The 25,173-nt window shown below is 34.4% G+C and overlaps 3 protein-coding genes across 8 annotated transcripts in view; 1 reads left to right on the top strand and 2 right to left on the bottom strand.

The window, feature by feature from the left end:
* Positions 1–25,173, bottom strand: part of LOC144837772 (transcription termination factor 2-like) — a 165,335-nt gene that overhangs the window by 23,215 nt on the left and 116,947 nt on the right. The window lies entirely within an intron of this gene.
* Positions 133–11,135, top strand: LOC144837774 (pseudouridylate synthase 1 homolog). 3 transcript variants are annotated; one of them, XM_078693021.1, is made up of 12 exons: positions 133–170; positions 4,830–5,033; positions 5,964–6,061; positions 6,467–6,696; positions 7,434–7,562; positions 7,974–8,052; positions 8,144–8,283; positions 8,669–8,784; positions 9,376–9,450; positions 9,743–9,813; positions 10,134–10,242; positions 10,574–11,135. In XM_078693021.1, exons 2-12 carry the CDS (start codon positions 4,881–4,883, stop codon positions 10,742–10,744), a joined length of 1,371 nt encoding a protein of 456 aa, XP_078549147.1. In that variant the 5' UTR covers positions 133–170; positions 4,830–4,880; the 3' UTR covers positions 10,745–11,135. The 3 variants fall into 3 exon arrangements, with proteins under 3 accessions (XP_078549147.1, XP_078549148.1, XP_078549146.1); XM_078693022.1 differs by lacking the exon at positions 7,434–7,562 and adding an exon at positions 7,595–7,723; XM_078693020.1 differs by lacking the exons at positions 4,830–5,033; positions 5,964–6,061; positions 6,467–6,696; ... (6 more) ...; positions 10,134–10,242; positions 10,574–11,135 and adding an exon at positions 971–4,275 and having other exon boundaries at positions 138–170.
* Positions 11,993–25,173, bottom strand: part of LOC144837775 (C-terminal-binding protein 1-like) — a 66,184-nt gene continuing 53,003 nt past the window's right edge. For all 4 annotated transcript variants that reach the window (XM_078693024.1, XM_078693023.1, XM_078693025.1 and 1 more), the window contains 4 exons: positions 18,589–18,733; positions 17,787–17,993; positions 16,818–16,942; positions 11,993–16,122 (listed from right to left, as the gene is read on the bottom strand). In XM_078693024.1, coding sequence (XP_078549150.1) covers positions 15,469–16,122; positions 16,818–16,942; positions 17,787–17,993; positions 18,589–18,733 — 1,131 coding nt within the window. In that variant the 3' untranslated portion in view covers positions 11,993–15,468. The remainder of the gene's footprint in view (positions 16,123–16,817; positions 16,943–17,786; positions 17,994–18,588; positions 18,734–25,173) is intronic.

Below are 25,173 nucleotides of genomic sequence, written 5' to 3' on the forward strand. Positions count from 1 at the left end.
GGCCATGTGTGTGAGATGATAGATGTACGTGCGCAGCAGTAAGAGGAGAGTTCTTGTTGGCCTTGTTTATTTTTTTTCTTTCTTCTTCTTATATTTAATACTAGAGGGCGACATTCCACATGTTTTTAGTTGATTAGGTTCTTTTTGTGGTGAGGTCACTGGAGGTGAAGGTATGTTTGCTTTTTACTATTATTTATTACTTTTCTTTACATTTAGGCCTAGTTCTATGTTCGTGCAATTAATTATAATATCATTATTCGAAAAATATCTAGTGTAAATTATATAGATATTTAGTTTTACTAGCCAGCTAGGCTACAAATAGGCTACCTCTAGCTAGGCCTAGGCCTAGACTTTCTTTTTTTAGTAAGGTTCTACTAGCCTCTAGTCCCCAGTTTGTGACTAGCCTATGTGCCACAGGTTCGGGGGGGTAGTACTACTAAAGAAAGTTTGGGGCTAGTTCCGTTTCGCACCTCTCTTGTATTTCGACTACTTTCATGAGGAGAATAAATTGATAATTTTGCAGACATTTATTTTAATGTTTCTCACACACTGTTCAAGAATTTTGCTTATTCCATGTTCAATAATTACGAATAGAGGAACGATGTCAACACAGTTCTGATTGGTTGGTTAAAATGCTTACAGTAAATACCGGTTAAGATAAACGATCTGGATGGCTTAGTGGGGTAGTGATGAGGCTATGGCCCCAGGGGCTGCGTGATTCTCTGCCTGGCTGACCTGGTGACGTGTTCATGGGGCTAGTCTACGTATGAATTATGTGTCCTATTCATCTCCATGTATTTCTGATAATTCAAATGTGTGTTCTGTATATTCCGTGAGATTATGGTTAACAAAGATTGTAGTCAACTGTTTGTTCATTTGAAATTTTTATGGCCTTTAGTATTGATTGCCTGTAGTATCGGTTTTTATAGTTTGGTTATTTTGAAATTATTCTTTCTTTTGATGTTTGCAGACGACGTGCTTAGTATTTCTTATTGACTCCAGTCTTCGATTTCTACACGATGGGCTTAATGAGTAACACAAAAACGCATGCCAAGCTTGCAGACATCATCATCAAATACCACCGGAAGCTGAGCGTTGCTTGTTACGTAATCGGAATCGCATACTTCTTGGCGTTGGCCCACCCGTCACTCAACGCTCGAACTTATTTCTCGGAGAATGCTCTTCTACCTGGATTAGTGGAACGAGAATTTTTGACTGACAAAAATGTAAAAAGTTATACAAATGAACTTCTTGAACTTGTTAAAAAGCAGGATTCGCTTCCTGTTGATTGGCTGTCTGAAAAGTTTTCTGAAATTGGGCTTGAGGTTTATCATCAGAATTTCACATCAAACCATCCATTCCTTGAACGATACGGAAAAAATAGACGTAATATAAAAACTGTTGAAGGAATAAATGTGTATGGAATTTTAAGAGCTCCACGCATAGCGAGTACCGAAGCGGTTGTTGTTACCGTGCCGTACCGCGGCAGGGTAGCTGAGCATAAATACGGCGGCACTAATCATGGTATAGCCATGATGCTTGGGTTGGCCAAGTTTTTCAGAGAGTATACCTACTGGTCTAAGGATGTTATATTTGTTGTCGTTGATCAGGAGTACATCGGCATGGAAGCCTGGCTGACATCTTACTATAGTCTGCCGTCAGAGTACATTCAGTCATCGCCGATGTTTGGTCGCAGTGGCCCTGTTATGGGAGCAATTAACCTAGAGCACGGATCAGAATTTATAGACTCTTTGGATATCCGGATTGAAGGAATGAATGGGCAGTTACCAAATCTGGATCTGTTTAACTTAGTTGTGAATCTCTGTGGACGTGAAGGCATCCCAGTTACCTTTCAAGGCAACCATGATGCAAAATATAGTAGACAGAATCAATTGGAAGGATTCAAAGATAGTTTAGACACTATGATTAAGAATCTAGCTTACCAAGCTACAGGCAGGCCACGAGGTATTCATGGCCTCTTTCTCAAATACCGTGTAGAAGCTGTTACTCTTCACACCAAGATGTCTCCAGTAAAGTCTGGTCGGAACTTCCGAGCAATGGGAAGAGTTTTAGAAGGAATATTTCGCAGTCTGAATAATCTCCTTGAAAGATTTCATCAGTCTTTCTTTTTCTACTTTCTCGCGGGAACGCATAGATACATATCGATTGGACTTTACATGCCGCCGTTTGGACTGGTTATTGTTCCTTCCGTACTACATGGTCTAGCTATGTGGATTGCATGTGGAGACTCTCTAGATGATGAAAGCAAGCAAGAAGAAGATTCCAAAGAAAGCAAACTAAATATTAGAAAATCTAGGCCCTTTAGTTCTATCGTACCGATCATTATCGGTGCATACATCACAGGAATGTTATTGCATTATAGCCCTGTGCTATTTGTTAGTAAATACAGTAGCTTGTTTGGTCTTAGCCCTATAGATGCAGTTCCGCTCGGTGTGGTTGCATTTTACACTGGCTCAGCTTTTCTCCCGATCCTTAGCGGCCGCAGCTGGCATAGGATCGTGCAAGGACAAAGTAGAAAGTGTGAATGGCAGTTATTAAAATGTTTTGGGCTTATTTGGCATGCAATAACCATTTCAACAATCTCCTTAACAAATTTTGCATTGGGCTATTTTCTGTCTGTTGTTATTACACCAGTGTATGTATTAATTAGACCGCGAAAAAGAAGAATTTTTTCTCTTTTGCAAGCAGTTTTGTTGCTCTGTGTCTGCCCTCCCTTTTTAGTGTATTTTGGGCTTGTTGGATATTGCCTTTTAGTTGATAACTTTACAAGCATAGGGCAGTTGCTAGTTTCTGCTACCAGCCTTTGGCAAGAGGGTCTGTTTGCTGTTGTTACTGACAGTTATCTTCATAGTGGCTGGAATTTAGGTCTAGCAGCTCTGGTGGTATTTCCAAATTGGTTTATATTCTGGGCTTTAAACCTCAAAAAAGTTGAAAGTACTTAAATTTAAAACTAAAAAGTTCTTGCAATTTTTATTTATCTTCAATGATCAAGTAATTTTGATGTTACATTTTTTGATTATGCAAAACATTTTTGTAAATTTGCGATAATTTTTCAAATACTTTTTTTGCTTTGTAGCATTGTATTAAAGGAAAGGAACACCCTGGGCTAAATGTGCCACTATGCTTATAGATAAATGTAATAAAAACATGATTACAATGGTTCAAGGTACAATAGTAAGCAATTTAGTTAAAAAATAGACTTTTAAACGACAACATATCGGAAATTGAACAGCGCCATTTTGACAGGTTAAGAGCAATTATGTGACGTCAGATTAGGTGGACGCATTCAAGCAAATCAAAGCATCCATCGTCTTAGTACAGTATTTCAATGGATTTCAATATGGAAGTGCGGGATATAACCATAAATAAAATCAATTAAATAGCCTAGCATACTTAATATTTTCGGAATATGGCTTGGAGTTTTTATAATTCAGAAAATTTGGAACCAGAATATATAGAAAGAGAGTTAGTTTTGCATCGTGCTGATGAGGAAAAAAGAACATTCTCGAGCATAACAAGCCGTCGAAGAATGGTGTACTTGCGGCCAGTGTATCTGTACTGTATGCCTTACACTAGGCCTAGAACTCGTGTTGAACAAAAATAAAGTAGACACTGCATCGTCAACCAACAGCCTCCGTTTGGAAGGTTTGTCAGTTAATTCCCCTACCAAATCCCGTTTGAAACAGCTAGGCAATAAAAGTAACAATAGATTAACAATAGCTGAAAGATTTACGAATTGGCTTGCAGAAGAAAAGATCGATCGAAGGTTTGTTTACCAAGTCAGCGCATGCTCATACCGTGTCATCGCCGTCCTGCATGACCGCATGTCGCGTTATTAGCCAATCATATTAGCGGATTCGCTTAGCCAATGGAAGCGCCGAATGCAACCGCGAATCTTAAAATGTTCGTCGGCCGTATCTGACGTCACAAACAGGCTGCCATGAGCACAAGATGGCGATTTTCAAATGTCTTGAAAACAGCTTTAAAATCCTGTTTACTAGAAAACTACAAATCCGATTTAAACATAAATTGTTCTGAATATTAAGTTGGTAGGGTTACTTTTATAATAGTTAGGTAAAATATTAGGTTGTTCCTTTCCTTTAATAGGCCTTTTGTACAGATTACAATTTACAAGTGGAAAATATGAATTATGTATATTTGTTATATATTTGATGATGATAATAATTCTGACAATGACTGATTAGCTTGCAATTCTGATGAGCTTAATAAAATTTGTTAATATTGACCATGAAATCAACTACCGTTCTAACGTTGAACTTGATATTATAAAGGATAATACAGAATGGAAAAGTTTATCATTGAAGATGTTCTGCTGATGATAATAATAATAAAGACTATGATGATTATTCTGTACCAATGATGATGATACTGATTGATGATTAGACTATGATGATGATAATGATTTTTAAAGCTTGGTTCCCACTAGGACGCAACAACGTAGACGCAACACAAGCGAGTTGACCAATGACAAGCGACAGTTTGAATAATTCATCGCTTGCGTTACGTCATTGTGTTGCGTCGCTAGTGGGAATTACGCATTATGAGCAGCTCACTGAAGAATTTAGTAGACATAAGGGAGTTTTTAATTGTTGACAACCTAGAAACTAGCTGTGCACATACACGAACATTGTAATTTGATTCCTCATTTAGTTCCTCACAGTTTTGGTGGACCAAAAACACACTACACATATTTCCTGTATACAGAGACATCCTAAATCTTGAGTGCCTCATAGTGAAAAATCTGACTGGGATAGAATAAAAAATTGTATAATTTCTACACTTTTTAGGTGGAGAAAACATTGTGAACATATAAACAGTCTTGGAGTGACAAGTTGTCGATGCTTCGAAAGGTTCAAAAGTTACTGCAGCAGTTTAAGATATTGCCATCTGTAACAAAAATGTCAGAGGTCATTGATGTAGATAAAGTGTCTGCAAAAAGGCCAGCAGAGGAAAAGAATGAAGAGGTTGATGTAAAAAAACAAAAAACTGAGGTTGGTAAAATCTGAATGAACTGAAAGAAATGTTTGGATTATTTTTACTATTTTGATAATAGTTAATGGTTGTCCATGTCCATATATGGGCACATCACATATTGTTGACACATAAAGTTTGATAGTATAAACAGAGCTTAAGTCTAGGTTTCACAAACTAGTTACCTCATAGCCTCTGAGATGATACCCATAGTCATTCAACAGTGTAGAAATCTTCTGTACGTTGACGGAGTCGTTGAAGGGCGTGGCATCACCAATCTCGCCTTTATTGGCCGACACCTTTCCTTGAAGACACTCGATTAAATGACCGATGGTCATTCGACTAGGAATAGCGTGAGGGTTGATGATAATATCAGGTGTGATACCTTCACATGTAAATGGCATATCCTGTTAAAATAACATTACAATAACTTACTTTGTATTGTACTAACTATTAAGAACATTGTATACTGTGGTATATATTATTATATATAATAACAAAGCATCTATGCATTTAAGTTGAGGAAGCTAAGCATCCATCTATGCATTTAAGTTGAGGAAGCTAAGCATCCATCTATGCATTTAAGTTGAGGAAGCTAATTATAGTTAGTCATTAGTCAGTAGGACATTTTAATTTATATATATATATAGCGCAAAATACAAATAGTCTCTATGCGCTGAAATAGTCTCCATGTCATAAGTCCATGTTCCTTGAATATAAAATACCCACAGAATATATACAATTTAATTTTGGTATGTAATACCTTTATGATCTCATAATCGCATAGCTCATCAGCGAAAGTTCCGTATTGTTCCGAAAAAATTTCTCTGGCGGGATTCGAATCTGCGACTTCTCGCTTACAGGGCGATTATCGTACCATTCAACCACAGAGCCATATATACGGTATTACCACAGATATATATATGTATTGTCTTGATTTTTATTTATAGGATGGGACGCAATCTACAAATGAAACAAAGAAACACATGAAAAGGAAAGTGGCTATTCTAATGAGTTATTCTGGAGTTGGCTACAAGGGTATGCAATTGTAAGTAAACAATCTATCTAATTCTTGGTGGTCTTGAGGTGTGAACGCCAGGCTAGTGATCTGAAGGTCATAAGTTTGTATCCCACTTCAGAACTCCCGAATTATATAAAGTACAATATACATTTGAGTAGGTCAAAACATGTGACTAATATTTGAATGTCTATTTCGTGCCTAGCTTACATGGATAAACCGGCAGTAGTCTGTGCTCTCCCGAGGGGGGCTTGGATATGACAAGTCTCCTGGACTATAATGGACTAGTCCGCAACCAAGCCCTCATGTGGGAACGTCCCAACGTACCACTGTCATTTCTTTTCGTAACATGAAGATGTTACAACGTGATAAATGTGACCAATATTCTAATATTTTAATTTATTATATGTTTGTGTACCCTTCTACCATGTATAGTAATAAAGGGTTTAAAACGATAGAGGATGAGCTTTTTAAAGCAATGACAAAGGCAGAAGCAGTGACAGAGAGCATGGCAGAACATCTTGGTAAAATGTCATTCCAACGGTGCGCAAGAACAGATAAAGGAGTTTCAGCTGCGGGCCAAGTTGTGTCCATGAAGATGTTTCTATTAGATGACGTTGTTGATAGAATTAATCAACACTTACCGGATCAAATTCGTGTAATGGGTAAGTACAGTATAGTATGTGGTGTTGTTGTTATTTTGGTGCTACACACCAAGGATAGCTCACTAAGTCCGTAGACTTGTCTCCGGTGGGGTCCTTCTGGTGGTGAATTGGGCAGGACACCGGGGATCTACTTTTTTTTCGAAGAGTGTACTACTTTTTTTAATGTGCACATAAAGTAATGTTGCATATGGGACCAACTGCTTAACATCTCATCCGAAAGACGGTGGGTGGGCTATATACATGTTCCAACTTGCAAGTTGGAATACATGGAAAGCGGAGATAGGATTCAAACCATGGACCAAAGGAAACCTATGGTCTATCATGGTTCAGTGACTACCACCACTTTAGACGACTGCTCTATGTTTCTCTGTGTTGTTGGTATTGGAGATTAAAATTAGGTTATTGAAATAGAAAGTCCATTTGAATTCTGGACAAACTGCAACCTATGCAATAACCAACAATGTATGTAATAGTATGTTGTGTTGTTACCACTCTGGACATCATCCATCATCATCTCATCCAATACATTACTTAATGAATATACTGTAGTGAGTACAGTCAACTATCCTAATACCTGACAACCTTTAGCTGGCCTATAAATTTCAATATTATAGGCATTGCGCGATTTCAGTGCCTTTTTAAACAAAATTGTTAATGTGGTCACTCTTTAAAAAAATGAAATTCAATACATTAAACAATATTACAAGTTATCATAATTCATATTTTTTTCGTCATAGATTATAAACGAGTGATCAACAGTTTCGACAGTAAAAATCGCTGCGACTACCGTACATATTCATACATGACTCCTACATTCGCTTTCCAGCCCATCGAACAATTCACTACCGATGCATTTCGGGTCAAAGGTAAACCATTTTCTTATTGTTTGAATGTCTAGATATCAAGAGAACAATGGGTAGATTTGATTCTCGACGAGAGTGTGGAATGCGAACATATATTTATGTTTGCCCAACCTTTGCGTTCTCACCAGCAGAAGAGATCGTTGTAGAAGCGTATAGATCAAATGGTAGGTGTTTTACTTTCTTTTAGTTTTTGTGACCTATGCTTTGCGTGATGGTCACAAGGATTGATCGTACGATTTCTCCTAGGCTGCTTGTTTAAAACCATTCGCTCGACAATTGTATGCAAGTGGTGTTGGATTGTACCTTAGAATTTGCCAGGGGTGCTTAGGGGTTAAGTTTGAAATAGCAGAAATTAAACGTTTCTATCTATATACACACTGTAATTGACTATAACTTATATTGTTTATATTGCAGATGAAACTATTGACAGAGTAAACAGTTTACTGAAATATTATCATGGTTCAAAGAATTTTCATAATTTTACATCGGGCAAGTAAGTTAATATAATTTATTAAAATATAATAAGTCAAAAAAATCACTGATAAAAAAACTGTGTATATATAAATATTTGTTATTTCCCACAGAAAATTCAACGACCCAAGTGCTTTTCGTTATATAAAAGATTTCTCATGCAGCAAACCATTCATACAAGATGGATTGGAGTTCTCGATCTTAAAGGTCAGAGGTCAAAGCTTTATGCTTCATCAAATCAGAAAGATGGTTGGTAAGTCTAAGAGGATTCCTGATGATGTTATTCTTATTCACCATCATATTGTGAGGTCATGGGTTAAATAATCTATATTAAAGAATATGTTGCTATTGAACCTAATATTTTAATATTATTCACCCATCAATAGTCAGAAAAATAAATCTTGATTGCAGTAGTATATATAGTAGAATAAATGCATCTTATGACGAAATAGTTGTACAAACTACAAACATGAAAGATATTTTTTAGGTGAGATATTTCCCTCAAATACTATGTATTTCACTTAAGTCAATACACATTTAACCCCTTAAGTGGTGTTCAGTTAGATAGGAGAATTTTAAATTTTAGAACAGTCTTTTTACTGTTGGTTATATGTTATAACACCATTTATCTTTGACAGGCTTAATACTAGCTGTGGTGAGAGGCCTGGCACATGAATCAGTAATAAACAAGGCCTTTGAAGAAGATAAGTTAGACATTCCAAAGGCTCCAGGTCTTGGGCTAGTCCTTGAAAGTGTGAGTATTATTTCCAGTCCAGTCCATACACTAAAATCTGCGAAATATAATTTTACAGATTTGAACCTTTTTTACGTCAAATCTAAGGAGTGTGTTAACGTGGTTACTACTAGTTTTCATCCCACAAACTGACGTTACATGAATGCGTGAGTGAGTGGCCGAGCGGTTAAGACAGTCGAACCGTAATTACATAGCCATAACATCGGCAAGGATTCAAGGCTCACTCATTCCATGGTTCTGGTGGTAGAACAAGTATTTTCGGATAGAACTATAAACCGTAGGTCCAGTGTACAAATCTAGCTCATCTGCACTTTAAAGAACCTAGTACATCTTTCAAGACGAGTATGGGGTTACCCCAGTGTACTAGTACACACAAACACAGCCACTGATCATATCTGGGCCCTCTGGGAGACCAGTCTTTGACTGAAGAGGTTACCCAGTATAAATAAATAACAAATTTAAAAATTCATGTACATTTTACTATAAATCTAATTCTGCTTTGCATAACTTTGATTCAAATGACTATAAGCTAACAAAACTATCGGATGACAGTATTTTTTTAATGAGTTTATTTTTTTATTAAAACTACAGGTGCACTATGATCATTATAATGAAAAATGGGGAAGCGATGGAATGCATGAAGCTTTGACATGGGACGAGAGTAAGGTATGTTTAACAAATTATTTATTTTTAAGTGCAATTCCATGGTTTATTCTGAGCGGAAACCGCCTGCCCGCTCCGCGTTGTGTGTAAATGGTCATAAGGATTAACATAGATTCTATATTTGTATTACCATTACCGCTCGTCTGTGTAAATTGGCCTTTAGGATTAAGGACATGGGCAGAGAGTCTACATTTACAGCCTACATTGAGAGGAGGATGCGAATGTTGAACATGCAATTTTTATATCATCTTATTTTCTAATAAATATTTTGTTGACTTTTCTTTGATAATTTCAGGATAAAGTAGAAGCCTTTAAAAGAGATTTCATCTATCCAACAATTATATCAACAGAGAAGGCCGAGAACACGTATCCTTCATACAATATTTCTATTTGTCTATTATTTTTAGTGGAGCTGTAGCTTGGTGGTTAACATGCTTGCCTTTCAATCCCAAGGTCCGGGGTTCAATCCTGACCTAGTGCCAGTGTTGTAACTCATGACTCACCCTAAGCCTAAAATGAGCATGATAACTTATTAAATAGTTTATCCATCCTTTAATTGGCGAGTTACTCGCTGTTGGATGCATATGAAATAAACAAAACATTTTTAAAATACCAAAAAGCAACTATGATCATTTTTGCTCAGGCACATCTGACAAATATTGTTTTTCTTAATAGTTTTATACTAGTATGATGACATGGCTAGGCACACTACTATATCACAGTTATGCAAACACATCGTTAGGGGGAAAGCTGATAAAGGCTAAGAAAGACTTGCAAGAAGTTCACACATCCATGGTATACCCGCCAACTTTATTTAAATATTGCCCTCTATTGTTTGGTGGTCATTTGTTTTATAAAATAATTGTAGTGCTCTCTATTGGTTGGTTGGTATTTCTTTAAAAAATTGCTGTGCCCTCTATTTTAATATCACAACCTGAATGGTGTAAAGCTCTATCTACACTATCAAACTAATTTGATCTGCCCAAATATGGGAGTGATATGACATCATCATGTCCATATATGGGCACATCACATAAAGTTTGATAGTGTAGACAGAGCTTTAGGAATAGTTTTCAACAAAGCAAATTGCTTGTAAATAAATGTGTATGTGTTTAAAATATTCTAGATGGAAGAGAAATCAGATACAGACTCTAAAGCATTGGAAATACCTACTAATTCGGCAGACAAACAAAATATAGACACAACAGAAACAATGGCAGAGGAAACTGCAAAAAATGAAGATAATGTTACAGATGAGGAAGAGGGGTTTCAAGTAAAAGAAGAAAATGCTAGGTAGTACAGTGCTTATGAAGATGTCTAAAATATTCAATAGTTGTGAATTGGAAATTATGGATGGAAAATTCACATAGACACTGAGGCCAGGTGTACAAATTGTGACCCTGTAGGGTGTGACCCTGTAGGGTATCCCCCGGCCTCTACATGTTTTGGCCCTCCACAGCTGTCTGGCCACAGCTTATCTTGCTCTCTGTGATTGCAGTTGGAGGAGACCCTCTGATAATTCAGTCCCACCGCCCCTTTATGGTTTGATCACTTCTGATATTTCATTTTGCCAAGTTGGAACTTTTCCAAAACAAATCATGTATTGTATTTATAGATATGTATAGTAAACATATCTTGTTTTATTCAAGTTTGTAACAGTACAATAAAGACACTTTACATTAAAAAAAGTTGTATTTTTGTTTTACCTTGGACTTGCACAGACATTTCCTTGATATGTAGTCGCATATGATACCTATCCAGTGCCTTAAGCTCTGTCTACACTACCAAACTAGTTTGACAAAAAGTTTGATTGTTATATACAAGTTTAGTGCCTTTTTATAATCTCTACACATCTATTCTATTTTGCTGTTTGAAAACCTACATTCATGGAAGAGTCCCATGAATAGGGGACCTACCCAGTGTCTTACAACAGAGATACAATATAATCCTTTGTATTTTGTATATGAAGGTAGTTTTTTTTTTTAAATAAGGCGGAAGAGCCAACAACATTGACGTAGGTTCGAGGCCAACACGCTCCTAGTTTTTATGGTGAAACTGGTAGGTCCAGTGTACACTTTAAAGAACCAGTTCAGCATTCAAGACAAGTAGGGTGTTACCCCGGTGAATTGGTTCACAAAATAGCCCCTGTATCAGGGACTATCTGACAGGACAGTAATTTACTATTGGTAATCATTGGCCACATGTGCCTAAAGACAAACAAAAAATTAAAAAATATATATTTTGCTTTATGAGAGGTACTGTAGGCCTCTGGTTTAGGAAACATAAGTGGCCCTCCAAGTTCCAACGCTTGAGGCCTCTGGTGTTTTTAGCCTTTTCAGCATATTTTAAGGCCCACTTTTTCCCTCTGGGCACTGCTCATTTTCCCCATAAGCTCCGGGGCCCCTGGGTTTAGCCAGTGAGCGCTCATAGCCATTACACCACTGGGTATGGTATACTGGAGTTACACTACATTATGAAAGAGTCCAAATAATTAATAGGGGACTTCATATGGCACCTTCAGAAACACAGTGTACACAGAAACACATTTTAACACCATTTTTGGAAGCTTTATTGAAAAACCTACAAAGTGTCAACATCATATCTAGTTTATCTACTTGCTACTAAAATTAACCTGATGTACAGAAACTACTGCAAACATGGTAGAAAATAAAAAAGATAAAAATAATCAAAGGGTTTTGTTAACTCAACAGTTAATAGTAGGCTAATTAAATCAAACCCCTTAATTAAGACAACAGAAAACAGTCATTAAATTAATATTAATTAGGTTACCTATGACAAATTATGAGGGAGGGGGGGGTAAAGGGAGTAACATAAAAGAACAAAGATTGGACCTCCAGAATATTTGCTCCAATCAACAATTTCAAAATTCTTTACAAAGATCACAATTTTGACATACTATGCTTTAATTCTGTATTTTTTTGTCTTTTTGTTTTTCATTTCACAAACAGATTTTCTAAACTACACAATTACGGGAGAAGGGTGTTTGTAAGTCGCGCAAATTTTACAATTAACGTAAGGCATTTAAAACGGTTTTTTTCCCCACACAACTGGAATACATATACAAACATCATTAAACAAGGTAATGAATATATTTTGTAGAAAAATGGTGAATATACAATCCCAGAAATCCAGCATTTACTTCTTTGTAAACAAAGTGAATTGATACAAAGTAAAAAAACAATATAGAATAGATTTCGGCCACAATATTCCCTATACTGTGAAATATATACTTCAAATCGTAAAACAAACATTTTTGCATATGTACTTAAATTATTGTTATTACATAATCACAATATAATTAACTTCCGATACAGCATTGTTTGGTAGACATAGAATACCAATACGATTGCATATCATCCAAATAGAGGGCGTGTATAATAAATATAAACATATTTTATGAACATGCAATTAAACTGTACAATCTACAGTAGCAACGAACAGAATTTCTGTATTTACTTATCAGTTGAATTATTTGCCACAGTTTGGTATGATATCTATATTGATATTACAAAGATACAATCATTGTTACATTATTTGGGAGATGACAACAAATCGAAAATCAATTTAATACCCCTTTCTGGAAGAACTTGTTAATTTACACAAATTAGTTTTGGTATTTTCTTGAACAAAACATGGAGAAATAATTATTACAAGATTTTAATAAACAAAATACTACATTTAATAAGAATGCATAACTTTATTTTAAAGTTTTGGACAATTCTGAAATGTAATTTTGAGGCTGTTCCAACTTTCAAACCCACCCAACTCATACCACTTCTTCTCTTTCCCCCCGCTACATTGCAATTATAAATCCATTTGAAACATATCACACCAGGTATAAAAACAGTTAGAACAGAGCCCAGCTCATTAAGAATATAATCCCTTTTATATACCATCTGCTTATACTTCGGCTATTTAAAACATTTACGTGTTCCTCTGAGGTAGCTATAAATAATTTCATACATAAGATGTTTATACTATTAGCATGCACAGTGAAACAAACGGGTAAAAAACGCATTAGCCTTCATGCAATCTTTATCCTTTAAATACCTGTGTTGAAATAATGTACATATTGATCTATTGAAACCATTTGTTTAATTGGCTTGACTGCATTTTGAATCTAAGAAAAATCTGTAGGCAGGCATACACTATGAGATCTTACCACATTTATCAGGCAGGTCAAACAGCTTCCAAGTCCCCTTTCATTAATTTAGAGAGGCCTAGCCTAGATCAATTTGATACTAAGCTAGGCCTAGCTTTATAAACATACCTTTTGCTCCTCAGTTTGGCACCAATTGATTTGTCTTTAAGCTTTTAATTTTGTAGAGCATGATTGCTAAATATATTCCATAAATCAATGATTTTCTAGAAATAATTAGTAAATAATAATGATCTAGGCCATGCTCAATGTGTCTGATCTTGATTAATGCTTTTACAGTGTTGTCTGCAAAATCTCTGTGTTCTGATTGGTTGAATATTCAAAAACCACAAAAGTAGAGCTGTATATATTAAATACAGTACATACATTGTCATCCCTACCTACATGCCTGTCAGACAAATGTATGTCGTAATTGTGTATGCCTACCTTTTCAAACTAAACAATGAGTTCGATATGGTGAAAAACAAGCTCAACATATTTCAATAACAAAACAGTGTTTTGTTTAATATATACAATAAAAAAACTTCCCTGGGCAAGAATAAATTCTCAACCACTGAATAGTGATAATGAAACATTAAATCTTGATAATCTTGTAAAATTTCGGAACATTCCTACATTTGAAGGGACATTCAACGGAGCAAATTTTGATAAATATCCATATTTGAAATGAAATTTTAATCGAATTAGTAAGAAGTTTACTGGATACTGGAAGAGTATTAAATTCACACAACAATTTTAAAGCATGGTATCCAGTCAACAAATTATGTACACATGTTGCAATAGCGTAACATTAACATTTTAATTATTCTTATTGAATCAAGGGGTCAGAGGTCATATACAATATGTTACCCTATCGATTGATACAGGGCAAACTAATTTAAGTTGTGGGGTTTTAAAATTCTGCCAAGCACCGCAGAATCTGGTATGTAAGCCCAAAAATGTATTACCCAAAACTCTTTAAATCATTTATTGTTCACATGCTATCATGAATGGTAATCATGAATGGTAATCATGATGGAATTTTTATTTTGTTTTTGTTTGTTAAAACTGATTTAAAGCACGGTGAAATACAAGCATGGCATCATTAGGAGCCATGTATTTTGAATCATACCTGAAACATCTATTTCACACTATTGATATTTTAAGCACTTTCGTTTACAAACCAAATCACTTTATTTGGTAACCGGAAGAGCAAACTAATTCTTGTGGTTTTTGCTAACTGGTCTTCCTAAAAACATCTAAACATTTTTGCTTATCTATAGAAGCATGACTACTCTACATCTGGAATTCTCATCGACTTTGTAAGAAGTCGCTCCTAAACCTCTCTCTCCTGGCCACATGCTGCGTTCAACATCAGTCAGCACCAAAATCACCACAAATAATCATCCCGAAAAATCTATGCATCATCGGTCTTCTTAATACAAATATCTTTTGCCCTTTCATCTTCCCTTCCGACAAACAAATAGTGTTGTTTCTGTAATTCTTCCTTTAACGTAGTAGTCCCCGGTGGCAAACAAATATAAAAATCAATCTTTTACCACTCCGCTAATATTAGTTCTTTATCAATAACTTATTGTCAACAAAAATTGCGTATTTACACAACCGTCTGTACACATGCCCACATGTCGGCATGCTCAAGAAATCAAACAATCATTTGTTTTTATGCCAAGCAGAAAGACCCCGGCAGGGTCTATCCATAATGTGCCTTACTACACGTCAAGGTATTTAAAAGGAGGGATGAGAGAGAACAGCGCATTGTACGATGCAGAAATCAGCTGACCAAACGACTGGTGAAAATTTTTAATCACGTTTGCGATTCATCACTAATCATTCATTTAACGCTACTGTTCGCCAGTTTCGATTTTGGCATTAACAGCGTTTATGGCTTGGTCCGAGTGTATTGTCATTGGTACCACAGCGCTCAACGCGCCGGGTACAACCCCGTGGTTCTCGACCTGTTGGGGCGGTGGCTGAGATGGCGGAGCTGCAGGCTGCATTAATACAGGAGCTGGAGTAAAGCGAGAATATGCAGGTACGGCGGATCCGTTCAATTCAGGATGCGGTGGTTCGGGCCAAGGAGCGCCGCTACCTTGCGTGTGTATATACTCCTTATTAATACAATTACGCAAACTGTGTGGAAGACGGCCAGTAATACCTCTACGAACTTCACCAGCAGCGCTTTCTCTCACTTCTGTGCTGCTCTGTTCGCTGTACCAAGAACAATGCGGGGTACATATCAGATTAGGAGCATCTTTCAACGGACCGGTCTGGAAACTAAACGGCTCGTTCTCGTGTACGTCAAGAGCAGCGGCACGAATCCTGCCCTCTTTGAGTGCAGAAGCAAGGGCATTTTCATCTATCAGTCCACCTCTCGATGTGTTCACAAGGAACGCTCCTTGACGCATCTGTTTAATGGTGAACTCGTTTATTAAATGATGATTATGCTCATTTAGTGAACAATGTAATGTTACACAATCACTCTGGAATAACAAATCCTAAAAAAAAGGGGAAATAAGTTAGACGTGATGAATGATATACATACTTACTTAAAAGTTTACAATTAAGTAAATGCTCATCCGAGACTAAGGTCCGTAAAGTCCGTAACGCAAAGTTTACATATCTACTTTTCTAAATATAACACTAAATGTCCAAGACGGGTTATTTCTGTAATATTCTGGTATATATTTGTACCTGTATAAAGTGGATGTGTCTATAATGTGCAATTATAACCCCCAGCATGAAAGTCAAGAAACCATATGGCATAGAATATATAAAATTGCAAATAAATAATAAGGAAAGTGGAGAGGTTTTATTGAGTGAGTCGTTGGAACCGGGAGAATGATTGATTGACTGACATGTGAGGGCGTGTGGCGTAGTGTGTTGGATGCTGGATTACTGATCGTGAGATGAATCCATCTCTCGCCGCATTGCTTGTATCCTTAGGCAAGACAGTTTACTTGCATTTGCCTCTCTCCACCCAGGTATATAAAATGGGTACCCGGTTAGATCAAGACACAACTTTGCACTGATTACTAACTGCATAATGGGAGTGTGTTTCCATACGTGTTTGATCCAAAAAATGACCGGGGTAATAATGCTATGTAAAGCGCCCCTGTAAAAGGGCGCTATATAAATGTTGTATTATTATTATTGTTATTGATGAAATTACATTTGAATAAAGTAGACAAACCTGTAGGGTGTAGACTCTAGTTAAACCAAGAGATTTCTCAATACCATCTGCTAGATACGGGTCATAGAACAACACATTAAAACCAAACACCCTTGCACGTTGGGCTACTGCAGTGCCAACACGACCTGGTTGCACCAATGAAAAAAACATATTTAGGTAATCATGTAAACGAAATGGATCATTAAATTCATTCATGCATTATGAAGTATGGTTCATATAAAATGTAAACTTCCTAACCTTATTGAATTGTTCATGGCTATATGAATAGCAAACTTATTATTTTATGAAAACAGTTCACTACCATCATAAAAATGTAATAAGTACAATGTTAATGATGTATTGTCCCCCAAAAACATGAAAAATGAAGATTAATAAATCAAACTTTATATAGGCCATTTTGTAGTTTTAATAAAGTTATTCACTTCTGTAAAAAAAAAACCCAAAATAGTTATTTCACTTATAAAAAGACAAAAGAATCGGTTAATTTTAACCAAAAACCATTGTCTGACAGACAATATAGTATAATCATTAATAGTATTTCTTTGCTTTAAATTACATTTTTTCGATAATTTTTGGTCATTAAAATGGCATATTCAACAAAATATTTTTAGGGGGACAATATATCTTTTAATAATTCTGTTTTATTTATATGTATTACCATCTCCCCATTGTACTTTTAAATATTATCTTCTAAATTATACTCTTATTGAACTTATCATTTTATAATAAAGATTTTATTGCTGGTTATATAGTATAATTTCCTGCAGCTTTATGGGTTCACATACTCTACACAAGGTTGAGGTCCAAAATATGATTAAGTCTATAAAAGCATTAAAAAAAATTCTGGGTGTTTTTGGTTAAGCTGGCTGTATAACTGTAACTGAGTGCCTATATCATAGGTTGTTGGGTCAACTACCAGTGATTCTAGTACCGGATTGTTTAGTTGCAAATATTTTGAAATATACAAACCTAGCCCAATGATTCCAAGGGTTTCGCCTCTTATTCTCGTTGCTCCGACAGCAGACTCACGGATTTGTTCAACACCTCCCAGCTTTTTACCTTGTTTTAGCATATCGGCCATCCAGAATGTCCGTCTGTATATATTTAGTATCATACAGAGGGTGGAATCGGCCGTCTCTTCCACACTGTAGCCTGGTACATTGCAGACAGCGATACCTACAAGAAGCGAGGCGACATTTTAAATCGGTAAAATAAAAATGTAAGCATATAAATTTAAGTCTACTTTTAATTTCCAAATAAATTTGTTATTTAACTTATTATGTCTACAGTTGCAGGTTGCTACTGGATAAAAAGGTCATGATGTTATATAAGTCAAATCTAGACAAGGATTTAATCAACCAAATGCAGGTTTACATAATAAACAGCAATATATTTCATAACACAGCCCAATGTCAACATAACATATTGGTTCTAATTGACTAGGACAAGAGGCACAGGGTTTAACACTATTTTTAGAGATGCTACAGTACTGTATAGAAATCGTTCTAATAAACTTTTAAACAACCAACAGTGTCAATGCATGAGGTGATTGTGTTACAACAATTTTGTTTGAATATTCTATCCAATAAAAAGGTCAATATCAATCGTTTATGTATTACTTAATCGCATTTAACAAGTTATCCAGTTCATCTTTTCAAGTATTTGTATTGTTTACTTTTCTCAATGAAATTCTGTCGTCGATAATTCTGTCCATTTGAATTGTGAGTCGTTATGCAAAAACAACAAGTTTCACAACCTCGTCTAAACCTACCTAGATCTCCAGCAGCTTTTATATCAATATTATCGTAGCCGGAACCGATGCGTACTATAACTCGCAAGGCTTTGAATTTTTCCAGATCTTCTCTGGTTAATGTGATGGAGTGGTACAACAGCGCCCCCACGGCTTCATTTAAAACCTGAAATGAACAAAAAATTATATATAACATTATTATTATCATTATTATATAATAAAAGTTAATTATCTCTGAGCTGTTGAGGCAGAGTTACCATTTTTTGATAATTCATATAACACGAATATCAAAATGTACTTGTGATTGTAAGAATGCTTGTAAGACATCATTTGTTTTTATTTACGTATTGCCGATTGCCTAGGTAAAATCAAGAAAAATGTTTTCTCATTACATCTAAATTTATATATAAATAATAATAATTTGTTTTGTTCACCCAGCATACCAGTGTGTGTAGTACACATGAGTTGAATTTCCTGCCTTGCTTGGTACATTATTTTAAAACATTATTTTAATGAAAATGTCATCCATGTAAAATACGTTTATAAATAAATAAATAAATAACAACCTTGATATGTCAAATACATAATTAACTCTGTTTGTGTTCCTACATTAATGTTGCGTTGGTTTGCAGATAATGAGATCATTAATAGTAATTCTCATTCAAATAAGGCACTTTACAGTAACAAAACCATGAAATTTAAATCATGAAATTGGCAAGCAAATAAAAATTCTAAGAAATATAATGATTGACAAAAACGCACACTGAATAGCAATACATGTGTAGTTTGATTAATAATTCCTTACACATCAATCATATGTTACACACAATGGTATTGTTAACATACCCATACAAGTTTGTGTATACATTTTCATACAATCTTTTCTCAGTCATTCATAAACAATAGTTCAATGCTTCAATATAACCTTTTGCTAACATTCTGGTAATTAATGGAAAATCAATTAGCGATAATGTTGAAATGTAGTGTAAAATATAGGTCTTTATCCAGACCCCCTATGTCTATACTCAATACAGTTAATCTTAGTTAGAAATTCATTTCTTTACCCACGCATAAAGTAACCTATTAAAAAATACAACACTCTAACTCTGACATATTTAAAAGTCTTATCAAAGTAAGTTTTCGAGAGGAGAAAAAAAAAATATATTGATTAACCTTGAAATAAAAGATAAAACCTGAGGGAAAGGAAAAAGATCCATATTAAATTTACATATTATTTGATATATGATTCAATAATCTGATAAAGGTTTGGCATTTGAAATAGCCTATTGAGAATAATGACATTCTTTTAATTTTACGCAGCAGATATTGGAGATAAGACTAAGAGACAAATAATACTTTGAAAAAAAATCAATGTAGTTAGCAATGGATAGCACGCAAATTAGAAAATGGTAAAGCTAAATAGAAATGCACATATATTATAAAACGATACAATTTTTTAAATGACATGGATAAATTGTTATGGTGACTGTATGTACTGTTGTTCTACCTTCCTGTTTTATGTATTTGCTATACTTGTATGCTATATGTACTGCAATACACTGGAGGTTTAGTGATACCATCTAGCTGGAACACTATAAGAAATTTGGTGTGGATACAGGAGCAGATTCATGTTTTTTTTTACAACGGGAGGAGTGACAACATAATATTACTAGTTGGTCAAAAATAGAATTTAAAAAGTAGTTTGTCGTTTTAGGGAAGCGTGTCACCCAAGCAATACCCCACTGGGTATAGATATAAATAGTATCAGTATCTCTATCAAAAAATCAAAGAATATACTTAACCACAAAAAAAAAACCTATAATATACACCCCAAGTGCGTGTGACGCAGCTAGTGTGTTGGATTACTGATCGTGAGGTCGTGGTTCGAATCCAACATTGCTTGTATCCTAACAGGCAAGACACTTTTACTTATATTTACCTCTCTCTGCCCAGGTGTATAAATGGGTACCCGGTTAGATCAAGACACAACTTTGCGCTGATTACTAGCTGCATTATTATGGGAGTATGTTTTCATACGTGTTTGATCCCAAAAAATGACCGGGTTAATAATGTGCAGCGCATTGAGAGCTTGCTTATATGCACTATATAAGAATGAAGTATTAATATTATCACATAATATTACAACCTTTGTTCCAGAAACAATAGACACCAATAATGGAATTTGTTACAGTTCCTTAAACACCCATGAGAATTAACAAACAATGTACTTGTTATTACAGGAACTAATTTCATGACAACAAACATCAACTAAAGATTTAATACCAACTGTTACACTTCCTTCCTTTAATTACCTTTTTTATTTCGTTTTGAAATTTAAAACCAAATCAAAATGGTTGTTAAAATATGGAACTCATTTTCAAGTTGTAGATATTAATATTATGTATTGATACATTTGTGGATCCAGGATTTAGAAAAAAAAAAGAGGGGGGGAGGGGGTGCTGAATGAAATGCTGAGCTTAATTTGATGTTCTATCTTTTGCATTACATTTTGAGAAATGTAGGGGGTGGGGGGGCTGGCTGGGTCCCCCTCTTGGATCCATCCCTGTGATTGTACCTGAATTTACCAAATTTATAATTTTGTAGTACAGTAAAGTAAACCTCTATTAAGGGGACACCTTTGAGACCCCAAATGACTGAATTGTTAAAACATATATTGGTAGATCTATTTAAAATGTTATCAATTTTTCAACAGATAATTCTAACAATTGTAAAAAAACTGCCAGACTTTTACAATTTCTGTATCCAGCATCATAATATTCTCTTTAAAAATAACTCCTACATTTTTCTTCAAATATAATTACAGTTCAGAAATTAGTCTCCTTTGTTTAGCATTTGACTTGAGAATATCATCTTGCAAATAACGCCAATTGTCATGATTTTATTATCATTTTTCTAGTCTCCTCAGCAATGCCATAAAGTCAGGCAATTTATAAATGACCCATAAATTCAACCACTTCTGCTCTGCATAAATATTATTTTACATATTATATGCCCTGCTTCCAATAGATAATGAACAACAGTGAATAAACTGCTTAGCTTTCTTAGTTAGTATACCATTACAATACAGAAGACTAGATTATTGAGTTTGTTAGTCATACAAGTATACTGTTTCTATCTTAAATGAATGTATCTTATAAATAATAAAAAAACAAATAAAAGAACTATCATAAAATCATTTTTTTATGTCTGTTCAATTCCAATATTTAATGCTATATTAAATATGTGGCTTTAATATTCAAGTACTACACAAGTCTGTAGAACAATGCATGGTATTACGAATTGAACAAATGATAGATTGGAAGCTAGATGCTACTGAACACGAATGTAATAAATCACGATCACTGATGATCATCGTGTGTTTCGTTGAACGATCATGATGATGATGTCTTCGTTTCGGTGACTAACTCTGCGTGTGCTCAGCTTAGTCGACGTGAACTGCATTGTGGTATGAGCTATTGTTGAGTATCAAACTGGTAACGTAACATGGTGGAGCATATGGCATTACGACAGTGGTCCGTGGCGCATCGAATTAACGAGCTGTGCAAATCATCTACCCATGTCTTTAATATTCCTGAATTTCATTATCTCGTCAGTTTACAGATACTATTATGTCTATCATCGTGCAATAAAGATGAAATTTGTAAGTCAAATATAGATGAATGGAAACACTATGTGTGAACTAATAGACACATTGATGTGACCACATAAAAAGAAAAAAATAAATAAAAGAAAAAATAAAAAGGCTATAAAAGAAAATGTTATATTTACTTAAATTTAAATTGAAAAATTATATTAATTAAATTTATTAATTAAACCATAGTATTGTTTAAGTGATGATAAAGTAAACGAATAAAAAAAAGTCTATATTATACTGTCTGTACAACAATTTTGTTTAAATCATATTTTATTAATTTTAAACCAACATGATTAAACATTAAATATTTAATTTATATATCTATTTATATACTACTTTAATTACATATTAAAATTCCAATCAAATTACATGGTATTAATTACAAGTATCAATTCAAGCCAACTTAATATAATTAATATCCATTATAATTACTATCAATATTAATACTATTGATTTAAGGATTAGTAACTGAATATTAATAAAAAACCAACATAATCATTATTTGCATTGTCAAATATTTTGTCTTTTGAAGACGACATCCTCTGTGCAAATGTACAATAATGTACACATTAAAATAATCATCTTTAAAGTGCTTATCAAAGACAAAATGAGAAAAAACAAGCGAGATATTAAAGAAAAACTAATAAGACGCTGGTTCATGGCCTCATCACCAATGTGGACATAGCTAAGTCAAAATAGAGCTGACACTAAATGACTATTAGCGTTGCAAGTAGAATCACAACGATTTACTAGCAAAGTACATGCAGGATTACGACGTACAGGTTGATGAACGTGAAAAGCTCGTCTTGATTTTATACGCCACTTCAAAATGCCGAGAAATGTTAAGATGACGCCGTTGTGCCGACAAAGTACCGACTAGTCCATGTTTCCGAAAAAACAGCCACGTGTGTCAGAGATTCATTTTAACTGTTAATCTATTATGTGTACTGTATACATCTATGATCAAATATGCTTAGTACAGTATTGTCAATTTGTATGATGTTTGTTCTATATTTTGAATACTGGATATTCTTTTTAACATTGTTTAACTTCTAAATTTTAATTAACCAATTATTTGTCAGTCAGTATATTCAATACAGTATATTACAAAGGTTAAAAATATATCAAGCTCTATATATTTTTTTTCTGTACTTATTCGAAACAATCATATATAAAACTATCACTTTTAATATTAAGTAAAGGTGTTTAAATTGCTGCAAACAGCAGTTTGATTTTAAATAAGCAAATAATGCAACAACCATATTTAATCTCTCCTAGCCTACGGCAATGCGACCTAATGTAACACTAAAACCAACAATAAAATACAACAAAGGAATTTTTCTACACAATCCTACAAACGGCTCAGTATCAGTGCAAATTGGTAACACGCTTCATTACTACTTCAACACAGGTTCACACATTAACATGTGTGAAGTAAATTTCTAAATTATTTATTTCTGTAATTCAAAACACCCTTTTGCATAATTATTATTAAGACTATTGAGAAAACTTTGTAATAATTGTTGACAGAAAATAAGAATAGTTAATACTAAAGAATGGTTTTTCTCCCCGATACTTAAGATTACCCAGACAAGAAGGATAAGACGTCAGAGCAATTAAAGAATAGACGATTTAATATGTAATATTAGAATTACCGTGGATCAATTCATGTTAGTGCCGAATGTGTTTGTGTTTTTAAAGTTTTAATTAATGGCTGCCTGCATTGGTAATCAGGATGATAATGATCATCTTGACAATGATGAAGATTTAATTATGACTATGATACTGATAATGATTTCTAATTTTATTAATCATCTTATTAATTGCTATCAAAGTATTTGTGTTTTTAAAGTTTTAATTAATGGCTGCCAGCATCGGTAATCACAATGATAGTGATGATCATCTTGACAATGATGAAGATTTAATGATGACTATGATAATAATTTCTAATTGATTTTATTAATCATCATATTAATTGCTATCAAAGTAAAATTAATAATCCCAAGAAACTGCTCCATGCCTTAGGAATTGTGTAGTACATATTTTGTACAGAATCAATAAGTATTTCTACAATGGCATACCAACAAAGAAAAGTGTAGACATTTATACAGGGTGAAGGCCATTACATGACTAATAGCATAATATGATTATATATATCACACTGGTGCTACTACATAATTAATAGTCACAAAAGACTTCTTTTAAATGAATAAAATACTGTGATTTATGTGCACAAATGAAGCCATGTATAGAATAATACTGTATACTTGGTTTCTACTACTGGTGGTAGCATACTTAAATACATAAAGTATGATGCGACTGCTAAATGAGGTTCATTTTGCTTATATTATATGGTATAATAAAAACTGTAAAATGTTGCCATTGGTATATAACATAGTTATAACTCCAAAAAAATTGATACTTTAAAAAAAAAATGGAAAAAAAAGGTCATTTTTTTTATATGATTGAAATGATATTTAGTGAAAAAAGAGACTTTCTGGAAAATCAGAAATGTTAGGCTGGTTATGTAACTACTCTAATATTTATAATAAAGCTCTGTCTACACTATAAAACTTTATGTGACAAAAAAATATGAACACAATGATGTCATATCACTACCATATTTGGGGATATCACTTCCATATTTGGGGATATCACTACCATATTTGGATACATCACACTTTTTTTTGTTTGATAGTGCAGAGAGCTTTCTGTTAATTTGAATGCATTGCAATGTGTGAATTACAATACATCTTGACTCTTATCCCTACCCCAAGGAAACCACCAACAAAGGTGGTAGCATACACACACACAATATGACCTTCACAGGTTTCCGGCCTTTTAATTTGCCCAATATGAAACGTTTCCTTCCTCTAATATGTAGGAATGGTGGCGGGGGTTAAAGACAATAAATATAAAGGACACAGAAATTGACTACTTGCCTACTGTAC

Source organism: Antedon bifida, chromosome 3, assembly GCF_963402885.1.
Source record: "Antedon bifida chromosome 3, ecAntBifi1.1, whole genome shotgun sequence".
Classification (NCBI taxonomy): Eukaryota; Metazoa; Echinodermata; class Crinoidea; order Comatulida; family Antedonidae; genus Antedon; species Antedon bifida.

Excerpts from the sequence above, each read along its gene's own strand:
- LOC144837774 (XM_078693020.1), top strand. The coding sequence starts at position 1,020 with ATGGGCTTAATGAGTAACACAAAAACGCATGCCAAGCTTGCAGACATC.